We start from the raw sequence: 25,069 nt of genomic DNA, 5'->3' as shown, positions 1-25,069 counted from the left end.
AAAAAAAAAAAAAAAAGACTGCATTAGAACTAGTACATACTAAATCCAGTACTTCAAATGTCTTTCAAATGTATTGTAAATAGTCAATCAAGATGTCAACAATAACTTTACATTTTTATAGTGAAATAAAACAAAACAAAGCAAAACAGAAAGGAAGAAAAGAGGAAGATGAGGGAAAGGAAGTTTATTTTCTCTAGATTGTCCCTGCTATCAGTTGTAATACATTCAGCTTAAGAGTTTTACTYCCACTTCATATATCCATTTACTAGCCCCACTCACAAGCCACTTGCTTTTCCACATTTGTGGGCCACCAAGATTCGGCGCAAACAGCAGTCGTTCAGAATTTTAATTGTTTACTTAACAAATTTAAATGTGTAAAATCTGTAAGTCGATTCTACCTCATATTTGAGGACCAGTGACCTACAATTCCATTTTTGCAAAGYACTTTTGAATTACTTGTAGGTTAGTTCAACCTCAGTTTCATAGCATAAACAGATTTAATGTTTCCTAATTTTTTCATAAATAAAGTGTGCAAGTGTGTGCACACATCCACAAATGTTCCACTTTAAAACAGAGGCTGAAGCAATTACTCAAAGTTTACTTCAAGCTAAACTTCAGGAATATCCCCTTGCTGCATTTTTGACATTCAAAAGATCCTTTGCTGATGAGCTGCTTTCCTGCTCCCCACCTTTAAGCTTTCTGCTTACACAAACTCATAAAGATTTCTGATTTTAGGCGTATTTTCTTCAGAAAGTTCACTCCAGCTAGTTTCTACAACCATCTAAAATAAAGTCTACAGTTATTTTCAATTACTACATTTAAAAACAAAAAACAAAACAAAAAAACCTACACACCTCTCAACCCAGTCTTCATCTAAGATGACCCATGACAACTATCCTGGTATTCATCTCTCAAGAGAAACATTTTAAGATCAAATCATGACCAAATGGTAAAAATTAAAGATGACCAAACTGGCAAGTTTAAGAACAGCTGAGTATTTCATTTTGTTTTGATTATTCTTAATTTACAATTAGTTTCTCTAATACTTTAGTGTGGCCAGAGAAACTGCTATGTCAAAACACGATCTTCAAAAAGCTTCACATCCTTGTAAAAGAAGGGGACACCATTTAAATATCTAGAGTGATTTGCCTCAAAATTGCTTAACCGCATTTCCCACTGACAGAGCATGATGCAAATGTCTCTCTCACAGGATGTGAGTTATCAAGTTATTGCTCAAACAAACAACTATAGCTCATTCTGTATCTTAATATACTGGTAATACCAGTAAGAAATAATAACCAGTGTAATCAAATATCCACTACCAGTTGCACCTTCTTTGCAGCCAAAAGACTCTTAACAGACATTATCTACAAGGATATTTATATTTAAAAATTAGCCTTCTATTCATAGTTAAACTGAACAGAACTGTAAAGCACCTAGAACTGTATAGATTCTTAATCTCTTTTAATTTCCAAAACAGAAATTCAGCATTATTTGACATTTATTACTAAAAGTTACAAGCTGAACTTAGTTATGTTTACTATGGATTATGAATTTTCTGAGAAGTTCCAATCTTACTCCAGCACTCTCCAACTGAAGTAGACCAAAGAGTACTTTTTTGATGTTGCTATTCCAAATGTTTATTTAACTAATGAGAAAAACAGGAGTCTTGCAAAGCCTGTATGCACCTTAATCTTCAGTAGAGTGCATTCTGTCAGTAGCCATGTACACAATGGTGTAGGTTCTTTAAAGATTTAAATAAGCAACAGCCATATCAAATAAAAATTCTGGGACACAAAGTTCGATACTAATGGAGAATCTCGAGTATGGGAATAACTAACTTTTTAGCAATTGCAGACTCCAAAACTGAAACAATGAGATACCACAAGAGCAACATCTCAGAACACATACTTGTACATAATTAGGAAAGCAGAAAAGGAAATGACTCCCCACATAACCAGTAACTCTGCAAAACAGTAGCAAGACACCTTGATTTTCTTCTGGTTTCACAATAACATATCCTTTTTCTGAATTTGCTGCCTGAATTAAAACAAACAAAAAACTAAAAATCTGCAACCTAGAAGTAGGATTGTGAGCAGAAAGACAACTACATCAGAAATAATCCTCCTGCTCAACAGATGGGATCTACTTGGTCTTAGGCTATAGCAACTCAGGAAATGAGCAACAAGTTTTCTAATACTCTTAAGCACTCTACAATGAGCCAAGCTCAGAACCATTTCTGAAAGTTAAGAAACCATATACTTCTCTTTCAAACCACAGTTAGTATTTTGGGACTAGTCATTCAAACAGAAGCATGGTTTTACATGTCAGGTGTATAGTTTTAAACTGATAAAACCTCAGAACTTTAAAATACTAGGAGATGCCATTTTTATCAGGTTTGGGGAGTCTCAGTATTTAATGTGCAAGGGAAGGAACCACTGTTGTCCAAAATGCAAATCTGACTTACAATCAAGTTTAGATTCCATCTGAAATGTGATGCTGGGATTAGACTTCTCATTCCCAGATATTTATACAACTGGAAAGAAACCTTAGGATTCCATCAGCCTTTCACCTGTAGAATTCCTTGAGACCACAACATACATGCTGTCTTCTGAAGTTAACAGTATATTGTGAGACACATCAGTTACTGTTTACTTGACTACAGACTTTTTTCCTACATCAGTTTTCCCTTTATCATCAAATGATACTTGCAAGATAAGGAAATAACATTACAGAATTTAAAAATATCCCAAAGAAATGGAAAGTTAAAAGACTGTTTCATAGAAGCAAGGTTTCTTTAAATTTCTGATTCAGTTCCTGCCAGTTAGGGTCATCTGTAGGTATTCAAACTCTGGAATTAACTTACTAACCAGGTAAGAACAGCACACTTCAACAAGACTTCATGAAGGTGTGCTTACAATTGAAATCTTTAAACAGGTTTTACTGTAACTCCAGAAATTTTGGATTACAAAACAGAAAAAAACTTATTTAAAGGAAACACTTATGTAGACTATATAAAGGACTAAAATACTGAGACTATGAGCCAGATAACAGAGCTAAACTTCTTGCACCTGTCCTTGAAATTCAGTGCACTACTCAGCACAGAAATAGTCATAAGGCTTTTTTTCCTTTTTGCAGAGGAGGGGAGGAGATTCCAACAATAAACTTTTTCCAGAAAGCAACAGTATCTTTAAATTCTTCAAACTCTTTTCATTGAATCAGTAAGGTTGGAAGGGAACTCTGGAGATCATCTAGTCCAACCTCCCTGCTCAGCAGGGTCACCTAGAGCATCTTAGACAGGGTTGCATCCAGGCGGGCCTTGAAGATCTCCAGAGAAGGAGACTCCACAACCTCTCTGGACAGCCTGTTCCAGTGCTCCGTCACTCTCACAGCGAAGAAATTTCCCCTCACATTCAGGCTGAACTTCCTGTGGTTCAATTTCTGCCCATTGCCTCTTGTCCTGCCACACATGGCAACTGAAGAGTTTGTCCCTGTCCCCTTGATACCCTCCCTTCAGGTACTTATACAAATTGGTAAGATCCCTCTCTCAGTCTTCTCCTCCCCAGGCTAAACAGGCCCAGCTCTCACAGCCGTTCCTCAGARGGCAGGTGCTYCAGCCCTCTGATCATCTTTATAGCCCTGTGCTGGACTCTCTCCAGTAGCTCCATGTCTCTCTTGTCCTGGGGAGCCCAAAACTGGACACAGTACTCGAGAAGAGGCCTCACCAGGGCTGAGTAGAGGGGCAGGATCACCTCCCTTGACCTGCTGGCAACACTCTTCCTAATGGACCCAAGGATACCACTGGCCTTCTTGGCCACAAGGGCACAATGCCAGCTCACGGTCAACTTCTCCAGCAGCACTCCCAGGTCCTTCTCTGCAGAGCTGCTTTGCAGCAGGTCAGCCCCCAGCTTGTACTGGTGCCTAGAGTTATTTCTCTCTAGGTGCAGGACTCTGCACTTGCCCCTGTTGAACCTCATGAGATTCCTCTCCGTTTGAATTAGATAAAATTGCAAACCAAATACATCTTTTAATGTAAAATGCATTGCATAGTTAAGCAGATGAATCATGCTGAACCTACCAAGTCTGTATTTTATCTGATGCTAAGAAATTAAACATTTGTACAGCTTTAATGACATCAGTGACAATGATGTAACCATGTTTGTAAACAAAAGATTTCAGAATTCCTTTAACTGCAATGTTCAAGCTTTTCCATTTAACTTCCTCAGACACTTTTTAAACTAGAAAGTTTAAAAACAGCAATTTCCCCCACCCCATATAAGACAAAGAAAATACTTACTTCTTGCTGCGTTCTTCATGGCCATTGGCACTGCTCAATTTGTTCTCATCCTAAGCAGGGTTGATAGAAGAACATCGTGAGGACGAAGCGGAAACATTTCAAGTGGTCAAAGGGTAATGGGAATAGGAATAAGAAAATACAAAACAAAAATTTTAATACTAAATTACTTGTTTACAGTTTAATGTGGAAAGCTTTAGAAAATTTAGGTAGGCATGTTTAACCACTTTGCTGCTTAAATTTAAGTCAAACAATTAAAAAATACAAAAATTACATCATTTAAAAGTATATATTAATTGTAGAGACTTCCTTACATGGTTTAGAGAGTAAGTTATCCTGTAGAATTCAGCACTCAAGTGGTTAAATGTTATTTCTATAAAATGTAACAGGAAGTTTCAGGTTTGTGTGTTTGTGTCCCCCTCTGATCAGTACCAAGGCTATATCTCTGCCTAAGCCCCAGTGGCTATGCTAGCAGCCAGCCACTATCGATTTCCTGTGACCGATGTCATTCCCGAGATCTTCGCTCATTTTCGTTGGAGAGTTGTAAGAGCTTGATGCCACCTCTGTCACACATCTCGCCCTGAAGCAAACAGGGATTCACACTGCTTTAGTAACGTCGACTCCCAAGAAAGTCATCAATAATCCACCAGTCCAGCCTAAACATTCCCTATTTCCATACCTGTTTACATGGAAAATATCCATGTTAAACCAGGATACAAGAACTTTAACATAACAATTTACATCTTTCTCTTCAAGTTTTAATATAATTGCTAAATATTACATAAACTAAGTATACACTTTTATAACTTACAAATGCTCATCCAAAATTCATGACATGGTTGCAATAAACACTGCAGAATAGACTAACAATAGCTGCCATATAATTTATATACTTGCTTTACAATTAAATCACATCAATTACATCAAAAGTACAACTCCTAAATGACTTAAGTTTTATACACATTTCTTGTGAAACCAGTGCTAATGCATGCATAATGTTAACACTTCACCACCATTTGGTGAAAAACAAAAAAGACAGTATTCATTTGCTGCTGGTTTAGATAAAAGACTATTACATCACTACACTAATCAATCAAAATTTTGAATCAAAATTGACATTTCCTAATTGAACAACTAGGACAGAAGAATACAAGAGCATTTTCAGAACGATACYGCAGACTGTGATACTGTCTTTTACTTGCTAAGAATGTTCTATTCAGGGATCCAAGAATTTAGGTAAATTCGTTCACTCAGCAATTGATTTCCACCTGCTCTGTTAAAAGATTAACCACCACCAGTCTTCCACATTAAAAGTAAGTCTCACTCCTCTTGCACAGAGCAGACTGTTCAAATATTTACTTGCCATTGGACTGGTGAAAAGGTTATTCTTGGAACCCTGCTATTTTCCCAAACCACTGCATTCACCTTGTTGCTATACCAAACTGGACCTGGCAATTTTAGGAGAGGCTTTTGTTTGTTTCTTGGTTTTTTCTTTTTGTTTCTTTTTGTTTTGGGGGTTTTCTTTTTTCTTTGTTTGTTTTTTACCTAAGGGACCACGGTACAGCGATACGTCACTCAATTACTACCTTATGATTGACAGTTCACACTGGAATCAAAGGTGAATTCATGGGAGTAGAGGTGAGATATCGTTAGGCAAGTCTACAAAGAGAGATAGATGGGCATTTATTCATCACGCTGAAGTGAAACTACTGCACAATATAATTACATTAACAGCATATATTTACTTGCAAGTTACATGTAATGCATCTCCAATAAGATAAATCATGAGGGCTCCAGGGATGTTAGTTTACAGTTCAGCAGTAGTTTCATGAATAATGCTAAATTAAGGTAAATAGGACCTCACTGGCGCATTTTTCTCACCTTCTTGTAAGGAGCTTCAAGCATTGCTTCAATATCAATATCATCAGCCATTTTTCAGGACACCTGAAAGAAAAAGCAAAGTTCACCTGAGAAGGAAAACGCCTTTGCATTTTTTGCTTAAGATGCCATCACTGCACTGGCTCAAATTCACAGAGCACCATCTCATAAGAAGTTTCCAACAAGAACTAGAATGAAGTTTGCACAGAGAGACAATAAAGAAGGTGATACAAAGCACCAAACAATCATAGCTGTGAACAATAAAATGCAACTGAACACAACTAGCAAGTGGAAACCCCAAAGGTATGCCACCTGTTTCTTTCAGAACAAAGAACACAGAAATTTATGATGCAGAAATGCAGGTCTGGTAGCCATTTTAAGAACTACCAGAGCTTGACCAGAACACTATCCAAGAGAGACATCTAAACAATTGAGAACAAATATTCAGGTAAATCTGTTCACAGCTTCCTGGCATTTGCTACCATCAATTTTATCAATATAAAGATTTAAAGGGAACACRACAGTCATCTAGAAATCTGACCTTCTAGATAGTGCTGGTCACAGGAAAAACAGTCACAAATCAAGCATTAAGAGCAGTTACAGCACATACACATACAGTATACAAATATAAAGATTCAGCTTCCTTGAGTCTTTTAGTAAAACAGTTTCTTTCCTTTTCCTTTCTGAAAATCAAAAGGCCAGGCCTCTATATTTAAGTCAGATGGCACAAAAACAAAGATAAACCTATATAATTTAAAAGCAAACAAACAAAAAAAAAGGGGGGCACACAAGCAGGAAAATACTTGCCCCTCTCTTACAGGCACTGCTGTAGGAATTATGCCATTCAGAGATCTGGCCCGTATAATGAAATCTCTCCAACTTTTCAAGACTAAACTGTTCACCCCAACCTCAGAACTGAGTGTATTACACCAAAGCTGCATCACATGCAAGAATCAAATCACCTCCTCACTTGCACTCAATCTTTCTTCATTGGTACACCCAAGAATAAAGCATAATCCTTTAGCAACATCAGAGCCCTGAAAGCTCATACTCAACTGCTTAACTAACAAGGCACACTAGCCTTATTTTTAAGTTATTACTTCTTGGGCTACAGTGCTATCACTCACAAATATGATTATCCTTAGTTTATATGTAATAGCTTTCAATTTTATATTTTACCAGTGTATTTACATTCAGCTTCCCAACTTACATAGCTATCACACATTAAAATCATACTAAATATTGGGAGAGTTGCAGTGCATAAGTACACGAGYATGAGTAACAAGACCTAACAGCATCAGGCCAAACCCAGGATTTTACAAGAATTCCCACTGATGACAACTTCCATCCATAGTTACATCCTAATATGTGTTATTTTATATTATTTAAGCATATACAACTAGACAGGACAGGATTCTTCATATTGAAGAGGAATAGCCAAAAGACCAAGGCAAGAGGAGACACAATAAAGGACAATCAAATCACGAATGACAATGCAAAGTGAACAGGAAGGGACTGTGTCCACCAAAACAAGAGCGAAACAAACTATCGTGCAGTGGGTTCAGAACAAAGGTCCTTGCCCACACAACATTAAGCCACGGAAGCCACTGCTACAGTGTGTTGTGGGTGCTAACAAACAAAAAAAACCTTGTAGTTTTCAAAGAGAAAAAAATCCTGAAAAAAACTACAGAATTATCTCTTCATTAAATACAAAACCATCCCTCTGCAGCCCTGAATCATGACCAGCTGAAGACCAGAAGAGCGCAGTGAGAGAAGTATCACTGCATAATCTGTCTGCGCTTGTATTCTTTCTTGGGCATTTACGGTTAGCCACTTTCACAGACCAAATACTGAGTTGTACGGACCTTTGGTCTCACTTTGTACAGTGTGTACACTTTGTACTCTGTACAATACACTTACCGAAAAAAATTATGTTTTCATCAGAATTCCTGTTACTACTTTACATAACACAGGCCTACTACCAACTCTATAATTCTATGCAAGAGCAATGCTACATAGAGTTGTTTTTCATAAAAATCACACACACTTACTGATTTTAAGCACGCAGAATGTCATGACAAAACTCAGAATCTTTTACCTAACACTGATAAACCTCAAATTAACTCTTACAAAATGAAAATTAAACCAAGCAAACAACTGATAGAAAACCAAAAAGATGTGAAATTTACTGTTACTGATCTAATCAGTATTTTGAAGTAAGATTCCATTGTTTTTTGCTATGTTACGATGCATAGAAGTAGCCYCAAAAGGTTCCCTTCTTGAAATTATTTGTTTTAGAAATTCCAATAAATGACAACTCCACTCTTGTTTTGCAAGAAGGCTCCTGAAAAAGCATCAAGAAAGGTTAGCGACAACTCCAGCACCTCAAGAGAGAGACTGAACTTCTAGCAGCACACGATTCTTCCACTCCCCAGATTTCTCAACATACTTCTTACATGATCATAGCCTAACAAAGTCAAGTTGGGGTTCTCAAATACAGCAACACGTCAGAAGAAAATCGAAGCAGCAAAGCTGCCGAGGAGGTGCTGTCACCTCGTTCTTCCGGAGCTCCCGAGCTGCTCCAACTACCGCACATTACCCAACACCACCGAGGAGCCTCCACTCCCAGCGCGCCCCGGGCAAAGCTTCCGCAAGCGCCATCTACGCCGGCGGTTCCCGGGCCCCAGGACGCCCGCGGCGGTGCGGAGCTCCGCTGCCTCACATGACTGCCGTCTCCCAACGTAAACAGCGCCGGAGCCGCTCCCCACGGCACCGCCACACACAGCGCCAGGCCCCTCCTGCCAGCTCCGGCCGCAGCGGCAAGGCCGGAGCCCCGAGGCGACCAGGACCGGTCACTCCGCACAGCGCCATCGTGGGGGGAGTGAGGGAGGGACAAGCGCCGCGGCGGGGACAGTCGGATCCGCCCGCTACGTGGCCACAGGAACACAAACCCCGCGAGGCCAGGCCGCGGGGCGGCGGCAGGCCGGGCGCCGCCCGGCGCTCCAGCCCTGGCAAGGGGTAGGACGGCCACAGCAGTGCAGCCGCGGGGAAGAAGCCCAGGCGGCGAGAGGAGCCCAGGCCTCTCGCGCCACCCGCAGGCCCAGGCCCCAGCGCTCCCCGGGCCAGGCCACCGCTCGCCCGGTGGCAGGATGCAGCCCCCAGCCCGGCAGTTACCTGCACCGCGGGCGGTTGATGTCCTCGCCGAGGTGTCCGAGGTCCAGCGGTGACGGCCGCGGCTCCCGGGTCCGGCGCTGGCTGCGTTGACGGTGGGGGATGGGCCCGAGGGCTCAGGAACGCTCTCAGGACGCTTAAAAAGCGGAGCGACAGCGCCGCTCAGCCAGCCGCGGGGCGGCAGACGGCGAGGGGCAGCGTGACCGTAGCAGACGGCCCCGCACTCTGGCTCGGACCCAGCTCGGGCACCAGCGACTGCTCCCTGAAATGGCGCCCGCCGCGTCTCGCTGCTCGCAGGCTCCGCGCACTCGCACGGGGTCGCCCAGCGCCCTTCGCAGGGGCTCTCGCGAGACACAGGCGAAACAAGGCCGAGCGCATCTTTGCCTTACGCGTCTCGCGAGACATCGCGCCCGGAACCCGTGGCTCAAACACTCGCGAGACTTGGGCGGCGGGCGGCCCCCCCCCCGGGTGCCTAGGCGCTCTCGCGAGAGTTGCCTCGCCCGCCTCGGGCGCAGCCGGGGGAGCGAAGGTGAACTGCGGCCATTTAAACGCGCGGGGCCTGTGTGGCTGSAGGCGGTTGGGCTCCTCAGTGGTGCTGTTGTTGCCTTGTGCCTAGTGTCCCACTGCTGGTGCTCCTGAGGGCAGGGCCCTCTGACTCAGCGCAGGCCCAATAGAGTGCCTGATGAAGGGCCTGGGGGGCTGCAGGTGGTGGGTGTAAAGCACTGGCCCACTTCCCACTCACTCACGTGTTTCTGCAGAGCTTTACAGGGAATGTCCTTCCTTCTGCTGTTGCTTGGCTCTGGCTGGGGGGCAGCAGCCAGCTGGTATCAGGTGGCCTGACTAGTGTAGTAAAGGTGCCTTTTTCTTTTTTTCCCTATCGCACTTGTCAGTGTTGATTCAAAGCCTTAATTCTTTGGTTGGCTTCTGGTTTGGGAACACCCATGACCTTAATCTTTTAGGGTGTTGCTCCTGGGAGAGTCTCAATAGACATGGTATCAAGCTCCACACAAAAGTAGCAGTGAGGTTCTTGTCGCTGTCTTCCGTTAAAGGTATTGCACCTTCTTTTACCTGGCTTTCGTTTCTAGTGTCCAGTGCTCTTCCCTTGCCAGCAACATCAGTAAATACAGTAAATACCTGTTTTATCAYGGTGAGGATTTCAGTGTTGTGCTGTACAATTCCTTCTTCCATAGGCTGAAAATTCTTGCTTTTGTTGTTGTTGATTGGGCAGCAACCCAAGGGGAGCTTCAGTGAAAGTTATATAGGTATGCCTATAAGGCTAATGGGTTTTAGAAAGACTTCCAAAGTGCTCCTGATGGTCCCTTTTGAAGTCAGGTCATCTCCAGGCTTCCTTGTAGTGGTGTTTTCTTTCTTTCTTTCTTTCTTCTCTCCTCTTTTGCCAGAGTGACTGGAAAAGAAAGCTTTGAAACTGTAAGGGGGTGGGGTAACTGGCTAAATTAACTAAAGTAGGCTCAGGAGAGGAGAAACAGAAGCAGGGCACCTGCAAGGCTGACTCAAGCCATGAGGGGAGAATTTCAGGCAGTAATCCATTGGTAGGTCTCTGTTATCCATTTGAGCAGAGAATAGAAGATTGGATTTTGACTAGGATCAATTTGAAGCTTTGACACTCTCCAGCTTTGGTAGCTCTGAATCCACAAAATGTATGTATAGTAAGCTGGTAAGAGCTCTTTTGGCATAGTTACAGCCACACCCAAGTGTCTTGTCTAGCTAAGGTACATTTGCTATGCAAGTGGTAAGTTTTGTTTTGAGCACCTGTAACCATAAATGGTTTTACAGATTCTTAGCTCTAAAGGCTGTGTTCACTCTTCAAATGTTTGTGCACTATGGGGCTAATGGAATAACAAGAGTGTTTGCTAGAAACAATATGTCCTTTGTAGATAGGCCATTTAACATCTGCGTCCAGGTTTCTGCTCACAGGTGTTAGAGCAAATAGCTTTGTGCTTGCTATAAAACTGATCTCTTTCTTGAGATCCCAGCTGGCCACTGTGTTGAAAGTCCCACGGTAAGCAGTACATTTTAAGTGGTAGTAACAAGTGAGAATTTTACTGTGATCCTATGCCAAAGCAAAAAAGCCACTTTACCAGTTAGCTTTTTGACAATTGCAGAGAAAAATTGAACTTTTGTGACAAACGCACAATGCACGTAAGTTGGGTATAGCTTAGGAAATCCCTGAACAGTGAATGTTGGGGCCTGAGAGTTCCAACTCCCAGAGCTGGAGCGTAGAATGAAGCATCTTACATGCTTACCCTTTTGAAATCTTTTATCCTGTATTAGGCTACATGGATGATGGGGCAATGTTAAATGTTAGCTGTTTCAAGCTTGATATTTGTTGTTAAGGGAGAGAGCAGATTAGGCCATGTATTGGGCAGGGCTTTGAAACTGTCTATATTCTTTTATGACTGGTTCTTCTGATGTAATGATTTAATAATATATGTGGTATGACCTTCCTTCATTTGGCTGAGGACTTTGATAGGGTTCAGTAGCTTTAGTAGTAACAGCACCTGAAGATGTTACCATTGTAGCCTTCTACCAGAAACTATTGCCCCTTTCAGGACTAAGTATGACAGCTCTTCAGTCTCTAGAGACTCAGGTTTCACTTAAATTGCCATTACCCTGGCACTCTGTTGTGTCTTTTGGTCCAAGCCACTGAGAATTGGCAGAAATAGCTTGCTAGAGCCTTGTATGGTTTAACTAGGAGTMGTACTGTTCTGTGAAACAAAACTATTTGTCTCATGAACAAGTGGTAGCTTGCTTCCAGTGGCAGCCCACAGAATGGCTCATTTTTTATTTAAATTTAACATTATGCAGTAAATGTTAGCTAATTGTTCAACATGATACAGCTAACATTTTGTGGGCTTTCTGCTTAAGTCAGCACAAGACAACCAATAATGTCTTTTTTATTTATTTATTTTTATGTCCTACAAGTCTGAAACAGTTCAAGTTCTAAACCAACTTTATGCCTCCTGAAATTCTTACTTTATTATAGCAAATAGACCTACTTGAGTTAAATCAATGAAGGAATATGAATTCAGGCTTGTAGTTTTTCAATTCATAACCTGTTTTCTCAAAACCCCCAGACTAATGTATCATTCCTGAAATTTCTGAAAAGTTAATAGGCTACAAAAATATTAAAGCTCTTAAGCAGAGTTTTCAAGTCTTTCAGAACTGAACTGGTCATCTTAATGAAGTTTGAGGCATTTAGGAAAAAGGAATTGTCAAAATATTGTAACGTGATCATTCTTGTACAGTTTGGTTGTAAACAACATTTATAACTTGATCATTGACAGGTGAGGTTTTTGGAGGTTGTTCCCAGAGTGCCACATCGGCTGTTGTTAGCCGTGCGTGTCTCAGCTCACTGCCATCACTTGGTGCTTGTTAGCACTGCTCCCATGTCAGCCACTAGGCTGTCAGGACTAACCGGTTTCCAGCTACCCAGGCCACTTACCTTAATTAAGGTATAAGAATAGTAATATTTTTTTTCCTCTCAGGCCTCTGGTCTTTTGATTTGTGCAATAGCAACATCTATGGCTCAGAGAGCTTCACAGCCAACCCTTTAAAATCTCACATGCCAATGATCCTGTTCAGTAGACTTAAATCTTTCTAACTTTTTATGAGTTGATATTTAGCTTAATGACTTTCAAGTCTACCATGAAGTAGGAATAACTACTGAAGGACAGAATTGTTGGGAAATTCAGAACAAAAGGATGCTCTATGCTTCAACTGTGTGCTTTAGCTTCTTCTGCATCAGTAATAYAGGTTGTGCACTATTTCTTACATGGGTAAAACATAACCAGATCACTGTCTTGAAATGGTTCAGGTAACTTCTACATAGTTGAACTTTCAGTTTCCCCAGAATAAGCTGTTGGTTTTCTTCCTTGGGCTTATAAGTATCTGTTACAAACTCCAAGCTTTCAAGCAAATTGTCAGAGGCATTCAGTATGGATAGAACTTGGCAATAACTCAAAATTGGCAGCTAAACTTGTTAGAGTTTTCAGTGGGATATTTTTTGTTTCTTCATCATATGACTGTGACTTGAGTACATGCTTAAGCTCAGGCTAACAGATTTTCATAATGATTTTCTCTTTCATTGCTTGAATACAGAGTCAGACTCTGGAAGGAAGCCCACCAGCCTGACTCTTTTGTGCACTCCACTAACACACTGCTCACATTTCATTGATACCCAGGAAGTGTGGAAGAAAGGAGGAAGGAGGATGTGAATCCCAAGGAGGTAAAAACACATATAAGATTTGAGTATATACAGATTTTTTGGTGAGAACGGGTAATGAGGGGCCTTGASAGTGCTTCCTGCCATTTAGCACCTCTGTGTTACATGCCATGCATCAGGGAAGCAGCTGCAAAAGCTGTGCATAGGCACTGGCTCTAAGCGGTCTCTAGTACTGTACGACACGGCTGTTGATGCACCAGGGATAGTGATTATGTAACTGCAGGGTTATTAGCATGGTTGCTAGGTGCTTGTGTTCATTCACCTCTGGTGCTGGCAGAAGGCCAAAGGGAAGCTTTAAGTAAAACATTTTGTAACAGAATTTTTCCTGGTTAAGGGGTAGTGCTTGACCTGAAGGAGAGGCTTGGTCTCATTTTAGTACCATGTGTTGAAATGCAGGATATTTAGGTAACAGGTACTTGCTTGCCTGTGATTCTGCTAAAAGCACCAGGGGCGTTATTTTTGATGGTCGCAGGAGCCCTGGGGTGCAGGGGCCAAGGAGAGGTTTCAGGGTGGGAGCAGGAGCACGAGTCATGTGTTTGCTTTATCCCGTGCTTAGGGTGGCAGAAGAGCTCTTGCCGGTTGGAAGGAAGTAGCGGGAGCCAAAAAAACAAAAAAACGATTACTGCTTTCCCACACCGGGAGTCGAACCCGGGCCGCCTGGGTGAAAACCAGGAATCCTAACCGCTAGACCATGTGGGACTGCACGCCTGGGGTTTGTGCTGGGCCTCGCCGTGCCTGCGCCGTGCCGCGCCGCGCCGGCGGCCGCACTGCGGCGCCGCCTGCCGGGGCCCGGCCACGCTACAGCTCGCCGCGGCCGCGGGGCCCCCGCGCGCCCCGAAGCGCACCCTGGCGCAGCACTTCCGCGTCCCGGAGCCCTGGCAGCGGACACGGGCTGTTGCAGACCCCGAGACCGAGGGATTTGGCTGCTCGGGTCCTTGCTCCGCTATGTAAGCCTTGCTGCAGGCTGGGGAATGTGGCCACCGCGAGGTGCTTGGCTTTGCTCCCTGCGCAGCGCTTCCAGGGTACGGTGGCGGTACAAGCAGGTAGCAGGATGAGTGCCTAGTGAATGGCACAGCTGGGGCCCGCCGATGATTTAGTGAAGTTGGGGAGATAAAGTTAGAGCAGCAATACATGGAGTGAACATCTGCTGGGGAGAACCTGGGAGATTCGCTTGTTCTGTGCATTGTACGACTGCAGGAACCAAGTTTGTAAGTTGTGTGTAGAAAGAGACAGCGACTCCACTTGTCCTATGTTACTGACTCTTCTCCCTATGGCTTTTAGTCCAATCAGGTTAGAAGAAGTTACACATGGAAGCTGTTTTGGAATAAGCCTTGGATTAAAAAACAAACAAACAAACAAAAACCCAGTAATTTTTGGTATCCATTTTCCTGTGTAGACATGCCCTAATTTATCGAGACTGGGAGTGAAGATTGAGAAGACGAGTTGTAAGAAGAATCTCTCTGGTAAGAGTTCAGGCAGSCAGTAAGAAGCTGTGGGAGTACGGATAGAGGCCTGAGATCTAAAGAATCAGGTGGCTGATATTTAAAAATGTTATTGGGGAATTTTTAAACTTAAGTAAAGAAAGCTGATGTAAAAACCCCACAGAATTTAGGGTGCACCTTCAYAGCTGAAGTMATTAAATTCTGTATCTTAGTTAAARGATGGCAGTGGAAWTTGACAAAAAACATTTGAAATTGCAAACAGCAGGATAAATGAAGTCCAGGCTAAACAGGGTACAGAAAACTAGGTAACRTACACAAATTTGTATGTTCTTCTGTACAAATTCTTGCAATCTGAAAATAAGGTGGAAGAACTGAAATGCCAAATTTTAAATGAGAGTAAGGATGTCAGAAATTAATGCAAAGCAAATAATCAGTGGAACGCTGTAATAGCAGGCTACAAATTATATGGGAAGAACCAGGCCATGCTTGTAGAAGAGTGGTGCTGGATGACAAAAAAAAAAAAAAAAAAAAAAAAAAAAAAAAAAAAAAAAAGGCCCTGCCTTGTCACTGTAGACCTGCCTGGCAAGCACTGGGTTGTATCTGACCTTGGTCACATCACTGGATCTGCTTCTGCCCTGCGCATTGCCTTCCCAGCTTGATCTCGGCCCTTCCTCGATACCATGAACTTGCCTGATGATCTGCACTCAGGGCTGCCCGCCTTGGGCCTGCCCTGCTTGGGATACCGTGGGGCTGAGCCCTGCCTGGTGAGGTCCCCCGCTCTGCCAGCTCTGTTATCACCTCTGGCTCCCTGTCCCTTGGGGAGCAGCCATCCCTTCCTATGCCCTGACAGCTGTTCGCTCTCTTACCTGGCTATGGCCTCCTATGGGCCCGCTGTCATAGGCGAATTGCCCAGTGGGCATATCTCTGAGATGTTGCTCAGACCTAAGCCCAAGTGTTTCCTCGGTTCTCTAGCAGTAGCTGTTTACAAAGGGCAGCCACGGAGGTGCTCAGGCAATAGATACTGCATTCAGGTCGTCAGCACCTAGCGTTTGTGTGTAGTGCAGAAAATTAAATACAAAAGCCTGTTTGTTTAATAGATATCCAAGRCATTAAAAAACTAACAAAGAACAGCTTTCAAGGTGAATTGCCTAAAGCTAAATGYCTGGATGCTTGGAGGAACTGTGCTTGCCTGGCAAAATGAGTACAACAAATGCAAACCAGAAAGTTTGGCCTTGCAACCCTTGCAATTACTGGTTCAGACACTTCACTTCTCCCTGCTTTACAAGGTAGGGCAAAGAACTTGCTGCCATTCCCATTGATTTCAGTGGGATCATGGCTGGTCCTCAAAACCTTAAATGTATGAGAGGAGATAAAACATAAGGGGTAATATGCTGCCTGASTATCATAAAAAATGATCCTTCCTCACATTTAGTATAGGGTATTTTGTTATCAAAATGTATTAGTAGACTGAAGATGTGCAGATAGAACTGAAGACATTATCTGAGGAAAAAAAGGATTAACTTCAAGTTTTAAAAAATCAATATTATTTCACGAAAAGGGTATGATGAAAAATAACCACCTACAGATATTTCAGTTGAGGGTATCCATAAGCAACAAAATGGAAAAATATATATATATTACATTGGAGACTAACAGAAATAAAACTGAGAAAATCAATCATATTATAATGCAAAACATCCTGACAGAACCTCTATTAGAAATYTGAACAATCTCACAAGGCACAATAAGCCTAGGAGGAACTATCCCTGGAAGAGCTCCCACACTGCTAAGAAATAGAGTAGTTGACTTAGCATGTCCCAACCTCTCCTTAACTCAAGAAGCCTGGCAGCAGGTCACTCCTCCCAGGGTTCTCACAGAAATGGAGATTCATTTAGTTTAAATCCTGTAGGAAGAAAACATCAGACCATAGAAATAGCTTTAGGAATTACTGGTTCTGTTTGTGGCTAAAACAAACAGAACTCGATTCTTGGCAAGTACCTACAGGTACATATTACATCATCTGACAAAAACATCAGTTGAAGGAAACCTATCTAACCAAATTGCCAGTGGGTTAGGCAGCTATTGTAGCCCTGGTAGGAGAAGGAAAATCAAGTTAAAGTAAGATAAGACAGTGTTACCACTGCTCAGGTGGCTGTTTGGGTGTGTGTGACAGTGGCTGCTTAGTCTCGTATCATCAGCCTCAGTCACCTGCCTCTCAGCATGTGCCCTCTCCTCTGGACAGCTGGCCGCCAGCTCAAGCCAACTGACATCAGGACTTGTGTAGCCGMCCCACATGCATAGGATAATTTCACGCTTTAGGGTGCAAAATGTCTCCTCCAGGGGAAAAGCACTGTTACCCAGCTTGTGCATTTGGACTGACTCGTAAATCCTTAGAGGACATAGATTAGCAGGCTTTGCAGCAGCAGTACTCTTACCAGGCATAAAGAGGTGTGAGAGGCACAGATAGAGTAGAAATCCTCTGGGAAACTGTAACTAATGTGGTAGGGACATATGCACCTTATTTTGGAAAGGTTTCTGCTTTCCTTTMCATGCTCTAGCCTGGGTAGAGACCATGGGAGGTTTGAAGCAAGGCAGGCAAACTTCTGCTGTGGACTTTTTCCCAACTTTCCTTGCCAACAGCCTTAGAGTTTGGTTCATRGAAAGTGACTTGGGAGCATGGACTTCCCTCAGTACTCTGATCAAGTCAATCTAATGTTTCAAAAGGTGCATTCCCACTTCAACCTTTTCCCCCTGTTCTTTCCCCACCACCAGTGTATGTCTGCTCCTCATCCTTGTCCTTGTTCTGGTGCTTGTCTGACCATCCAGTGAGCCAATTCAGGTTATTAGTCTGGCAAAACACTGCTCGCTTCTGATTTTCTGGATCAGTTTTGTGCTAGTTTAATGAGCTTATTAGTTCACTCAGGCTTGGACGAGCACCAGGACCAAGACTCTGAGTGGCTGGAGTGTGYGGGGAACAGGAGTGCTTCCTCAATGTGGAGCGAGCTCTCATCTCGGTTCAGCTGTTTCATCTAAATACACCCTCATTTCCCCTTTTAGGGTTTGTAGTTGCTGCAGAAGTATCTTGTGCCTTTCCCAATCTTTGCAGCTCCTCTCTAAAAAGGCAGAGTTCTCTTTGCTATGGCAAACAGTAACCCCCTGCTCATTCCACAGCTTTGTAGGCAGCCAGGGAGCCACAGTAGCAGGAAAGATGGCAGAAATCTCTCCTGTATGTTTTTAGTCACAATCTGTTTTAGAAAGCAGGAGAGGAAACAAAGAGCATTTGCAGTTCCATCTGTTTCCGTGTCCCATGCTGCTAAAATTGGGTTACAGCCAGCTGTTGCCATTGCCAATTGGTAATGTGATAGGATGACAGCTTACTTTGCAAGGGAGATGAAGGCAGTAAGAAGGAAAAATCTGGGATAAGGATGATTTTTAAAAAGTCCCATTGCAGAACATCTGGCTCATCATACAGATCTACATTTTCCTAACTGTAAAAAACCTGYAGATTGCTGCTTAAAAGCATATATTTCTACAAAATGGCCAAATATCCCTACCAGGTCTTCCCAAATGACAGTCCTGGGCTATTTGTTGTCTATAGCCAGCTTCAAAGCACAAACTGAGTTAATTAAGAATGGGAATGTTTTTGCTTTGGCTCATATATTCTAAGACCATTTGTTAGAAAGGACTCTCATACAGTCCAGGTCAGCCTGGTCCCTTTCAATAAGAAAGTATCAGAGACACCTGATAYAAGATATCAGTGCTCCCAAGTAATGGAGAATTCACCACATCTATTTATCCAGCTGGAATCTCAAGCACCTTGTCACAAAATAATAGATGTGCTGACTGGAAGGGACCTTTGGAGGGCTTTAACTCAAACTCCTGCTTAAGTGAGACTATTGCCAACACCAAAGCAGGTCAGCCAATGGCTTATTTTGGCCATGCTTCAAAAATCTCCAAGGACAAAGAGCCCATCACCAATGTGGATGATCTGTACTCCCTTTATCTTGTTTYCTAATAGAATTAAGAACTGTCTACTGTGAGAAGTCTTGCCTGCATGTAGCATTCATAGTTGCTTGACCTATTTAATATATGGCTTTCACAGTGTAGGACATTCTTGAGTATTAATGCCTCCTTCTGTGCAAACCCRTTATGCAAGAGAAGCRGAGCAGGTCTGGTGATGGTAACCAGACACAGCCAGTGTCTGCCAGCAAGCCCACAAGGCAGGTTTGAGGTAAGGTCGGTTGATGGGTCAGGGGCCAATGTATCACACAACACAGCTAACAGTTGCATTCACACCTGAATGGAACTATTACTCCCCCCTTGATGTATGCGGAGACACCTCGGGGCTGGCACTGTGCTGGACTGCTTGCAGCCTGTGCAGTCTCATTTGTTAGCAGAGTTAGAGCAAGGGCAATCCCTGCCCTCCCAAAGGTAAAACAGGCCCAAACATCCAGGTCAACATGCTAGTGTGACTCTCGGCAATACTATGCTTTCCTTACCTTTCACATTACAGGTTCTTCCAGACCCGCAGATGAGGAAGGCCTGTCATTCAACTCCAGCTGTAATTTCCTGATGTAGAATGTGTGGACAAGTATAAATGTCCATCAGTTGAAGAGCTTCATGAAAAGGGGGATGGGTGTATGGCTCTAGATATAGTTTCTTCCACATGGGACCAGCATCTGAAGGAACAATTAAAGCATAGTATCAAGGACCTGGATGTTTTCACAGTTCTTCAGCAATAGTTTAGGAAATGTACTTTAGCCAAGAACAAACAGCAAGGGGATAGTTTGGCCTGGAAACATTGATCATATATCTCTTAATTTATCTTACAGTGATCTAGTATTCACAGCCTCATAATTCATGAAGGCTGTTTCTTCCAGTCCTTTGTAGACAGCTTGGCTTCACTCTTAGCAAAAGGGTCAGGGATTTATAATCTGCTGCTCTTGGAGACACTGTGATGTCTTTAAAATGCTTTTAAAGACTGTTATAGAGACTTCATTTTCTCCTTCTGCAGCCAGTTTGGGCGTACTAATGGCAGGCATAATGACAACTGGGCCTGATCTGCCATGCATTTGTCAAATGGTGACCCACCAATAACTTTGGAGGTCTTCACATGACCTCTTTATAGTGTTGCACCAGTTACCATTAGTAGGTGTTTTCCTCAGCCCATCACTGCAAGAGGTGGGTAGGGCTATGACTGGATTATCTTCTGTGCCTCGGGAGCAGTCCTTAAAACAAGCAAACAAACACATACACACACAYCTTTCAGTTCTGGTATTATTCCCCTACACATCCACCTAAATATATGCTCCCAGTGACCCCAGTGCAGCCTCAGTGGGCTGGGTTCCAAGGGGGGAAATAGGCACCTTCTATTCCCAGGATTTCTCTAGTTCCCATTAGCTTCTCCTTTCTACATCAGTTGCTCTGCTATGCACTGCATGTAGCAAATGTTGCTGTGAAAGTCCCTAAGAAAGCCACTGCAGAGGTCCTACTAAAGAGACATTTTCTTCTAGCTGCTTAATTTTTCCCCTCCAGCATTCTCCCCTCCTCCCCAAGTCACTGGTATCCACACAGCTCTCAGCCACCAGCACCCCTCTACCTCTAAGAGACAGCCCTTACTCTGACACCTTTGTGCCTGCGTCCAAGTCACAGTGTCATAAACCCAGCTATTGAGCTCAGTAATTGAATTTGGATTCCCTTTCACTCAGCCTGCCTCTTCCAACAGTGAGGCATCTCTGCTCCTGAGAGTAGAGTGTTCTTGGTGCCAGAGGGTATATGACCACCCTCTGGCCTTCATGGTTGTTTCCTCACTATGCCCTCCTACTGTATGACTTTGTGTAAGACAGCATAAGGCTGCTAGCTCATGAGTAGGACTGGTCTGAGGACATCATTTCAATGACTGCTCTGTGTTCCTGGGCACCTCCGGGCCAAATGGTTTAGCTCAAGAGAAGAGACTTTCTGGGAGCACTGACCTGCTTGCGCTGGGCATGCAGGTGCCGCCTTCTCCTGGAGCAGGTACTGCCTCCATACAGTGAACTGGGAGCACCGTGGGCCCTTGCTGCACACTGCTCAGAGTTTGGAGAGGTGGCTTGTTTCAGCTCAGGTGCTTGGAGTGCAGCTCCACAGTGACAGGAGTAAGGTGGGAAACAGCTAGAGGAGCAAGAAAAATGACTGTGGGATGGGTGCAGGAATGGGAGGATCTCTTAAAGCAATGCATGTAGAATCACATCCTAAGAGTTTTAGCTACAAAGCTCTGGCAGTTAAGCAGTAACATTATAGATTCTTCTGCAGTCCTGCCAGAAGTGTAGGTTGAGAATAGCCTACATGTTATCAGCTCACCTTCAAATACACAAAATAAAACAAGAACATTGCAGAAAGAATGAATGTTTGCCTGGTCCCTCCTGCAGCCAACTTCCCATGTACCATGTTGGGTCACTCCTTTCTGGGACTCCCTCAAGCTGAGGCTGTTGCAACCTCCCCCCATCTCCCCAGCTTCTATTTTCAGTCTGCCCAAAGTGTGGAGACTCTTGCTAGCACAGCAGTGTGAACTAATAATTTTGATACACCAAGTCTATATCTTTAAGAGCCCTTAAATAGAGGCTGCTATGAGCATTTTTCCAGTATTACTGTTTCTTGCTGAAAACAGGTATAGCCTTTATTGGCAAAGGCCCATAAGATCTGTATCCATACAAGGAGAGCTGCCAGTTTAACTACATTTTAGAGCTACACCAGCAATCTTTTGTTTCTAGTGCAGACCTGGTTTAAGTCTGCCTTTTCTGCTCTCCTAGTTTATGTCCCATTCCTTGAGTTTTGTAACCCTGCAGAACTYAGCCCTTACCTGCTTAGAGGGCTTACCCTCTCCTGCCAGTGCCGCAGGACAGCATCCCCTCCCTACACTGCTCGGAGCCTTCCTGGCCCCCCACAGAGGCTCTCCTTCCCCGCTGGCCTCTGCTGCACAGCAGCCTGCCGGGCAAGCACAGTGCAGCTGCACGCCCAGCCAGCAAGCAGAGTTGCCATGATCTCACTGTCTCTCTATTTGTTATTTAAAAGTGCAGTGGGACTTCACATGAATGTCTTCAGATTAAATTACTCCAAAGTTATTTAGTAGTGCCAAAACACCGTCTGCTAGAGAGCACACCAAGTGCTCTATCAGTCTGTTCAGAAACCCTTGCCAGCTGATTCACCCGCGGTACAACATGATTAATAAGATGAACAGACTCATTTCTGACTCTATCAGAAGTTTGCAGTGTTGTGTGATACAGGCCAAAAATCACTCTGCTAGTGGCAAAATCCACCAAGTATCTGCCAAGTCTAGCACTCCTAATTAGAGGATCTGAGGAATTCTGGACAGCTCCACCACAAAGATTTGCTTAYTCCTGGGGTTGTTCCTTTTCTGGAATAACAGGACCCTTGTATGACTTAGGTATGAACACTGCCACATTTCAATAAGCATTTAGATAACAAGGACGGCACTCCTGAGACCTGCTGTACCACTGTGCCAAGTGACACTTTCCAACTCGGTGGCTGGCAGAAGCGTGAGCTGATCTGGCAGGGCTGACCTTTAGTACATAGCTTGTTTATTTGGAGTATTCATGCTGGCTGAAGTCTTTCATGATCGACTGGAGCAAGGCTCTACCTTTTCCTAAGGCATTAGACTTGCTGTTCGTACACTAACAGTTGATCTGTGCAGATGCAGGGGACATCTCCTTGGTATTTCTGCACAGACTTGACCAGACTGATTTGTATTCCTGACACAAATAAACATAGAAAGTCCTCAAAATCTTCCCAGGCAAAATTTCTAGGGAAAAAAAGACAGAGTCTTGGCAAACTTAGACAGTGAGAGTCTTACATTGGAGATCCAGGCTTGTTATCCTCACTGCATGTCCTGAGAGCCCTGGAAGGAACTTTGCAGGGACAGCTCTGCATCTAGCTCAATGCCACAGCAAAGCATAGACAACAACATCTCTCAGCGCTCCACACTGATTCAAGGTCCACTTGCCTAAGGTCCACTTACCATCGCTACTCTTTTAGGAGGTCAGAAAAAGAAATGACAGAAGGGCAGAGCTGTTGAAGTACTTTGCACCATTCTGGGCAGCTGCTTATTTCGAATCAATGCCCTGTCTGCTCAGCGCACTCTAGGGAGGGCCATGCGGGAGCACAGAGATTGCAGGGAACAAATGATTTACCAGGGCAGCCGGTGATCCAGCAAAAAGCTCAGGCTACATCTGGGAACAGCACCAACTGCAACCTCCATGCAGCCTTAACAGACCTAACTGTTCAAACTGTTTTATCCTCGTTTCAGACACATTTTTTTGAACAGTGTATTTGTTTAGAGAATCACTTTTAAGAACACAGGAGTCAAATCCAAGGAAAACGTGCACCTATTGTGCATGCTCTAGCATTACACAGGCTTGTTTTAGTTTACTGCCAAAGGCAGGTGTGTAAAAAATCTACATTACGGGTGTCTCTCCCCCCTTCAGGTGCCTCCAACTACCTGTGTCGTACGGTACAGCTCTTGCAATTAACCACAATTTTCCTCCCAAGCAGGGTCATGCAAGTTGACTATTGCTATTAACTTGTAGCTCAAATAGCTTAAACAGTACCAAGCAGCCTTTTCAAAGAAAAAAAAMCCCAAAAGATAAAGATCTTAGGATATTTCTTGTACTAGTTTGTGGAAGGCTTTGAAGGGACTATTGCAGCTCTGTTTCTTGGGGTATACCAGGATAATTCTTCTTCATGAGGGTCAAGTGATTGATACCAAACAGAAGATCCAGTGCCATTGTATTGGCTTTTGTATAGTATCTCTCAAATTCAAATACCACAGGGAAGCAGTAATTCCCTTCTGGGGCAATGCACATCTCAGATCTGAAAGTGGAATCAGCTTTCCACCAGCTGATTCCTGTTCTCTTGTGGAAAAGGTGATTTTGGTCATTGTGGAATTTTCTTTTGAAACAAAACCAGAATGAGGTCACTAATTTCAGAAAAGACAGCATTGTCTAGCCTCTCTGTAGCTAAATGTTGCTGTCATTTGAGACCCAAAGTACTTATGTCATAGCTCTATGAGCTTTGTGAGCGGGTAGAGCTACCAAAAGGATAGGCCTGGCCTCCTCCTGTCCCAGCCACAGCAGCGTGCCAGGCTGTGGTCCCTCTCCCAGCTCCTCCAAAATTTCTTGTCGAGGTCCTGCTCCACTTCTCCCCTCTCCTCTTCATTTCCACAGTCCTCATCCGTGAATCCCCCAAGTCGTGGGATGCCCTTGTCTGTGTCCTCCCAGCCCAAGACACACTGGTATCCAGAGAAAGTTGAAGAGGGTGATGCCAGAGCTGGGGGCCTGCTTCCGCTCCCTCGTCTGCTAATGGCTCCGAGTCCGGCTGCTGGGCAGCACCCACCAYGCCCACACGCCTCCTGCAAGAGGGAGAGGTGGGTGCTGCCCGGAGAGCTCCGATCTGTGTCCYTCCTGGCTGCCATCACCATTGATTTTCAGCTTGTCATCCTTTTTGTCACTGGCTGTTGCCACGATGCAGTCTTCTCCTCCTCATGCTCCTTCTCCCAGTGCCGAGGGCCTGATACCTCCTTCATCTCCATTGTCAGACGATCCCACAGGATCCTCCTCCAGCTCCTATGCAAGCAGGAGGGCAGCTGCAGGCTGGCACCCAGGCTGAGACTAGCCCCACAAATGCAGAAGAGGGCGAACAGAGAGGTGGGGTGGGAAGAGGACAGGGCCACCTCATTCTCTGCCTGCACCAGCAAACTCCCGGTCAAGCTGACTGCCCAGCCAGGGCCTCTGCTGAAATGCCGTGGTCTTCGCCGCACCTTGGCGGCGGGGTACGGGCCCCGCTCCAGAGGCCCCGCAGCGTCCGTGCCCTGGCGGCCCGCTGGGACGAACGCCCGACGGAGCACCTCACTCGGGGAGCCCCGGCATCGCAAACAGGAGCCTCCCGGTTCGTCGGCCGCCAGCGGCGCGGGCCGAGGCCCTCCGCAGGCTCGGGGCTCGGCGCTGCCCCGAGCAGGGGCCGGGGCGGACGCGCCCCGGCCCGGCCGCC

The 25,069-nt window shown here is 44.2% G+C and overlaps 1 protein-coding gene, 1 long non-coding RNA gene and 1 other non-coding gene across 9 annotated transcripts in view; 1 reads left to right on the top strand and 2 right to left on the bottom strand.

The window, feature by feature from the left end:
- Window positions 1-9,668, bottom strand: part of RBM39 (RNA binding motif protein 39) — a 32,871-nt gene extending 23,203 nt beyond the window's left edge. For 2 of the 6 annotated variants that reach the window (XM_085302652.1, XM_085302653.1), the window contains exons 1-3: window positions 9,347-9,668; window positions 6,176-6,238; window positions 4,298-4,347 (exon numbers count right to left, since the gene is read on the bottom strand). In XM_085302652.1, the coding sequence (XP_085158778.1) occupies window positions 4,298-4,347; window positions 6,176-6,226 (101 nt within the window). In that variant the 5' untranslated portion in view covers window positions 6,227-6,238; window positions 9,347-9,668. The remainder of the gene's footprint in view (window positions 1-4,297; window positions 4,348-6,175; window positions 6,239-9,346) is intronic. The other 4 variants (XM_085302649.1, XM_085302650.1, XM_085302655.1 and 1 more) reach the window with 3 other exon arrangements.
- A 152-nt stretch (window positions 9,669-9,820) lies between these two features.
- LOC146597155 (uncharacterized) lies at window positions 9,821-21,408 on the top strand. 2 transcript variants are annotated; one of them, XR_014895567.1, is made up of 4 exons: window positions 9,821-9,872; window positions 13,463-13,589; window positions 14,983-15,049; window positions 19,542-21,408. It is a non-coding gene; the product is annotated as an uncharacterized LOC146597155 (long non-coding RNA). The 2 variants fall into 2 exon arrangements; XR_014895566.1 differs by lacking the exon at window positions 9,821-9,872 and adding an exon at window positions 9,883-9,958.
- TRNAE-UUC (transfer RNA glutamic acid (anticodon UUC)) lies at window positions 14,214-14,285 on the bottom strand. The gene has a single exon. It is a non-coding gene; the product is annotated as a tRNA-Glu (tRNA).
- Window positions 21,409-25,069: the final 3,661 nt, after the last annotated feature.

Source organism: Rhea americana, unplaced genomic scaffold (genome assembly GCF_003343005.1).
Source record: "Rhea americana isolate MKP2758 unplaced genomic scaffold, rheAme1 scaffold_190, whole genome shotgun sequence".
Lineage (NCBI taxonomy): Eukaryota > Metazoa > Chordata > Aves > Rheiformes > Rheidae > Rhea > Rhea americana.
Note: the sequence above shows the minus strand (reverse complement) of the source record. Positions and strands in the feature narration are given on the sequence as shown.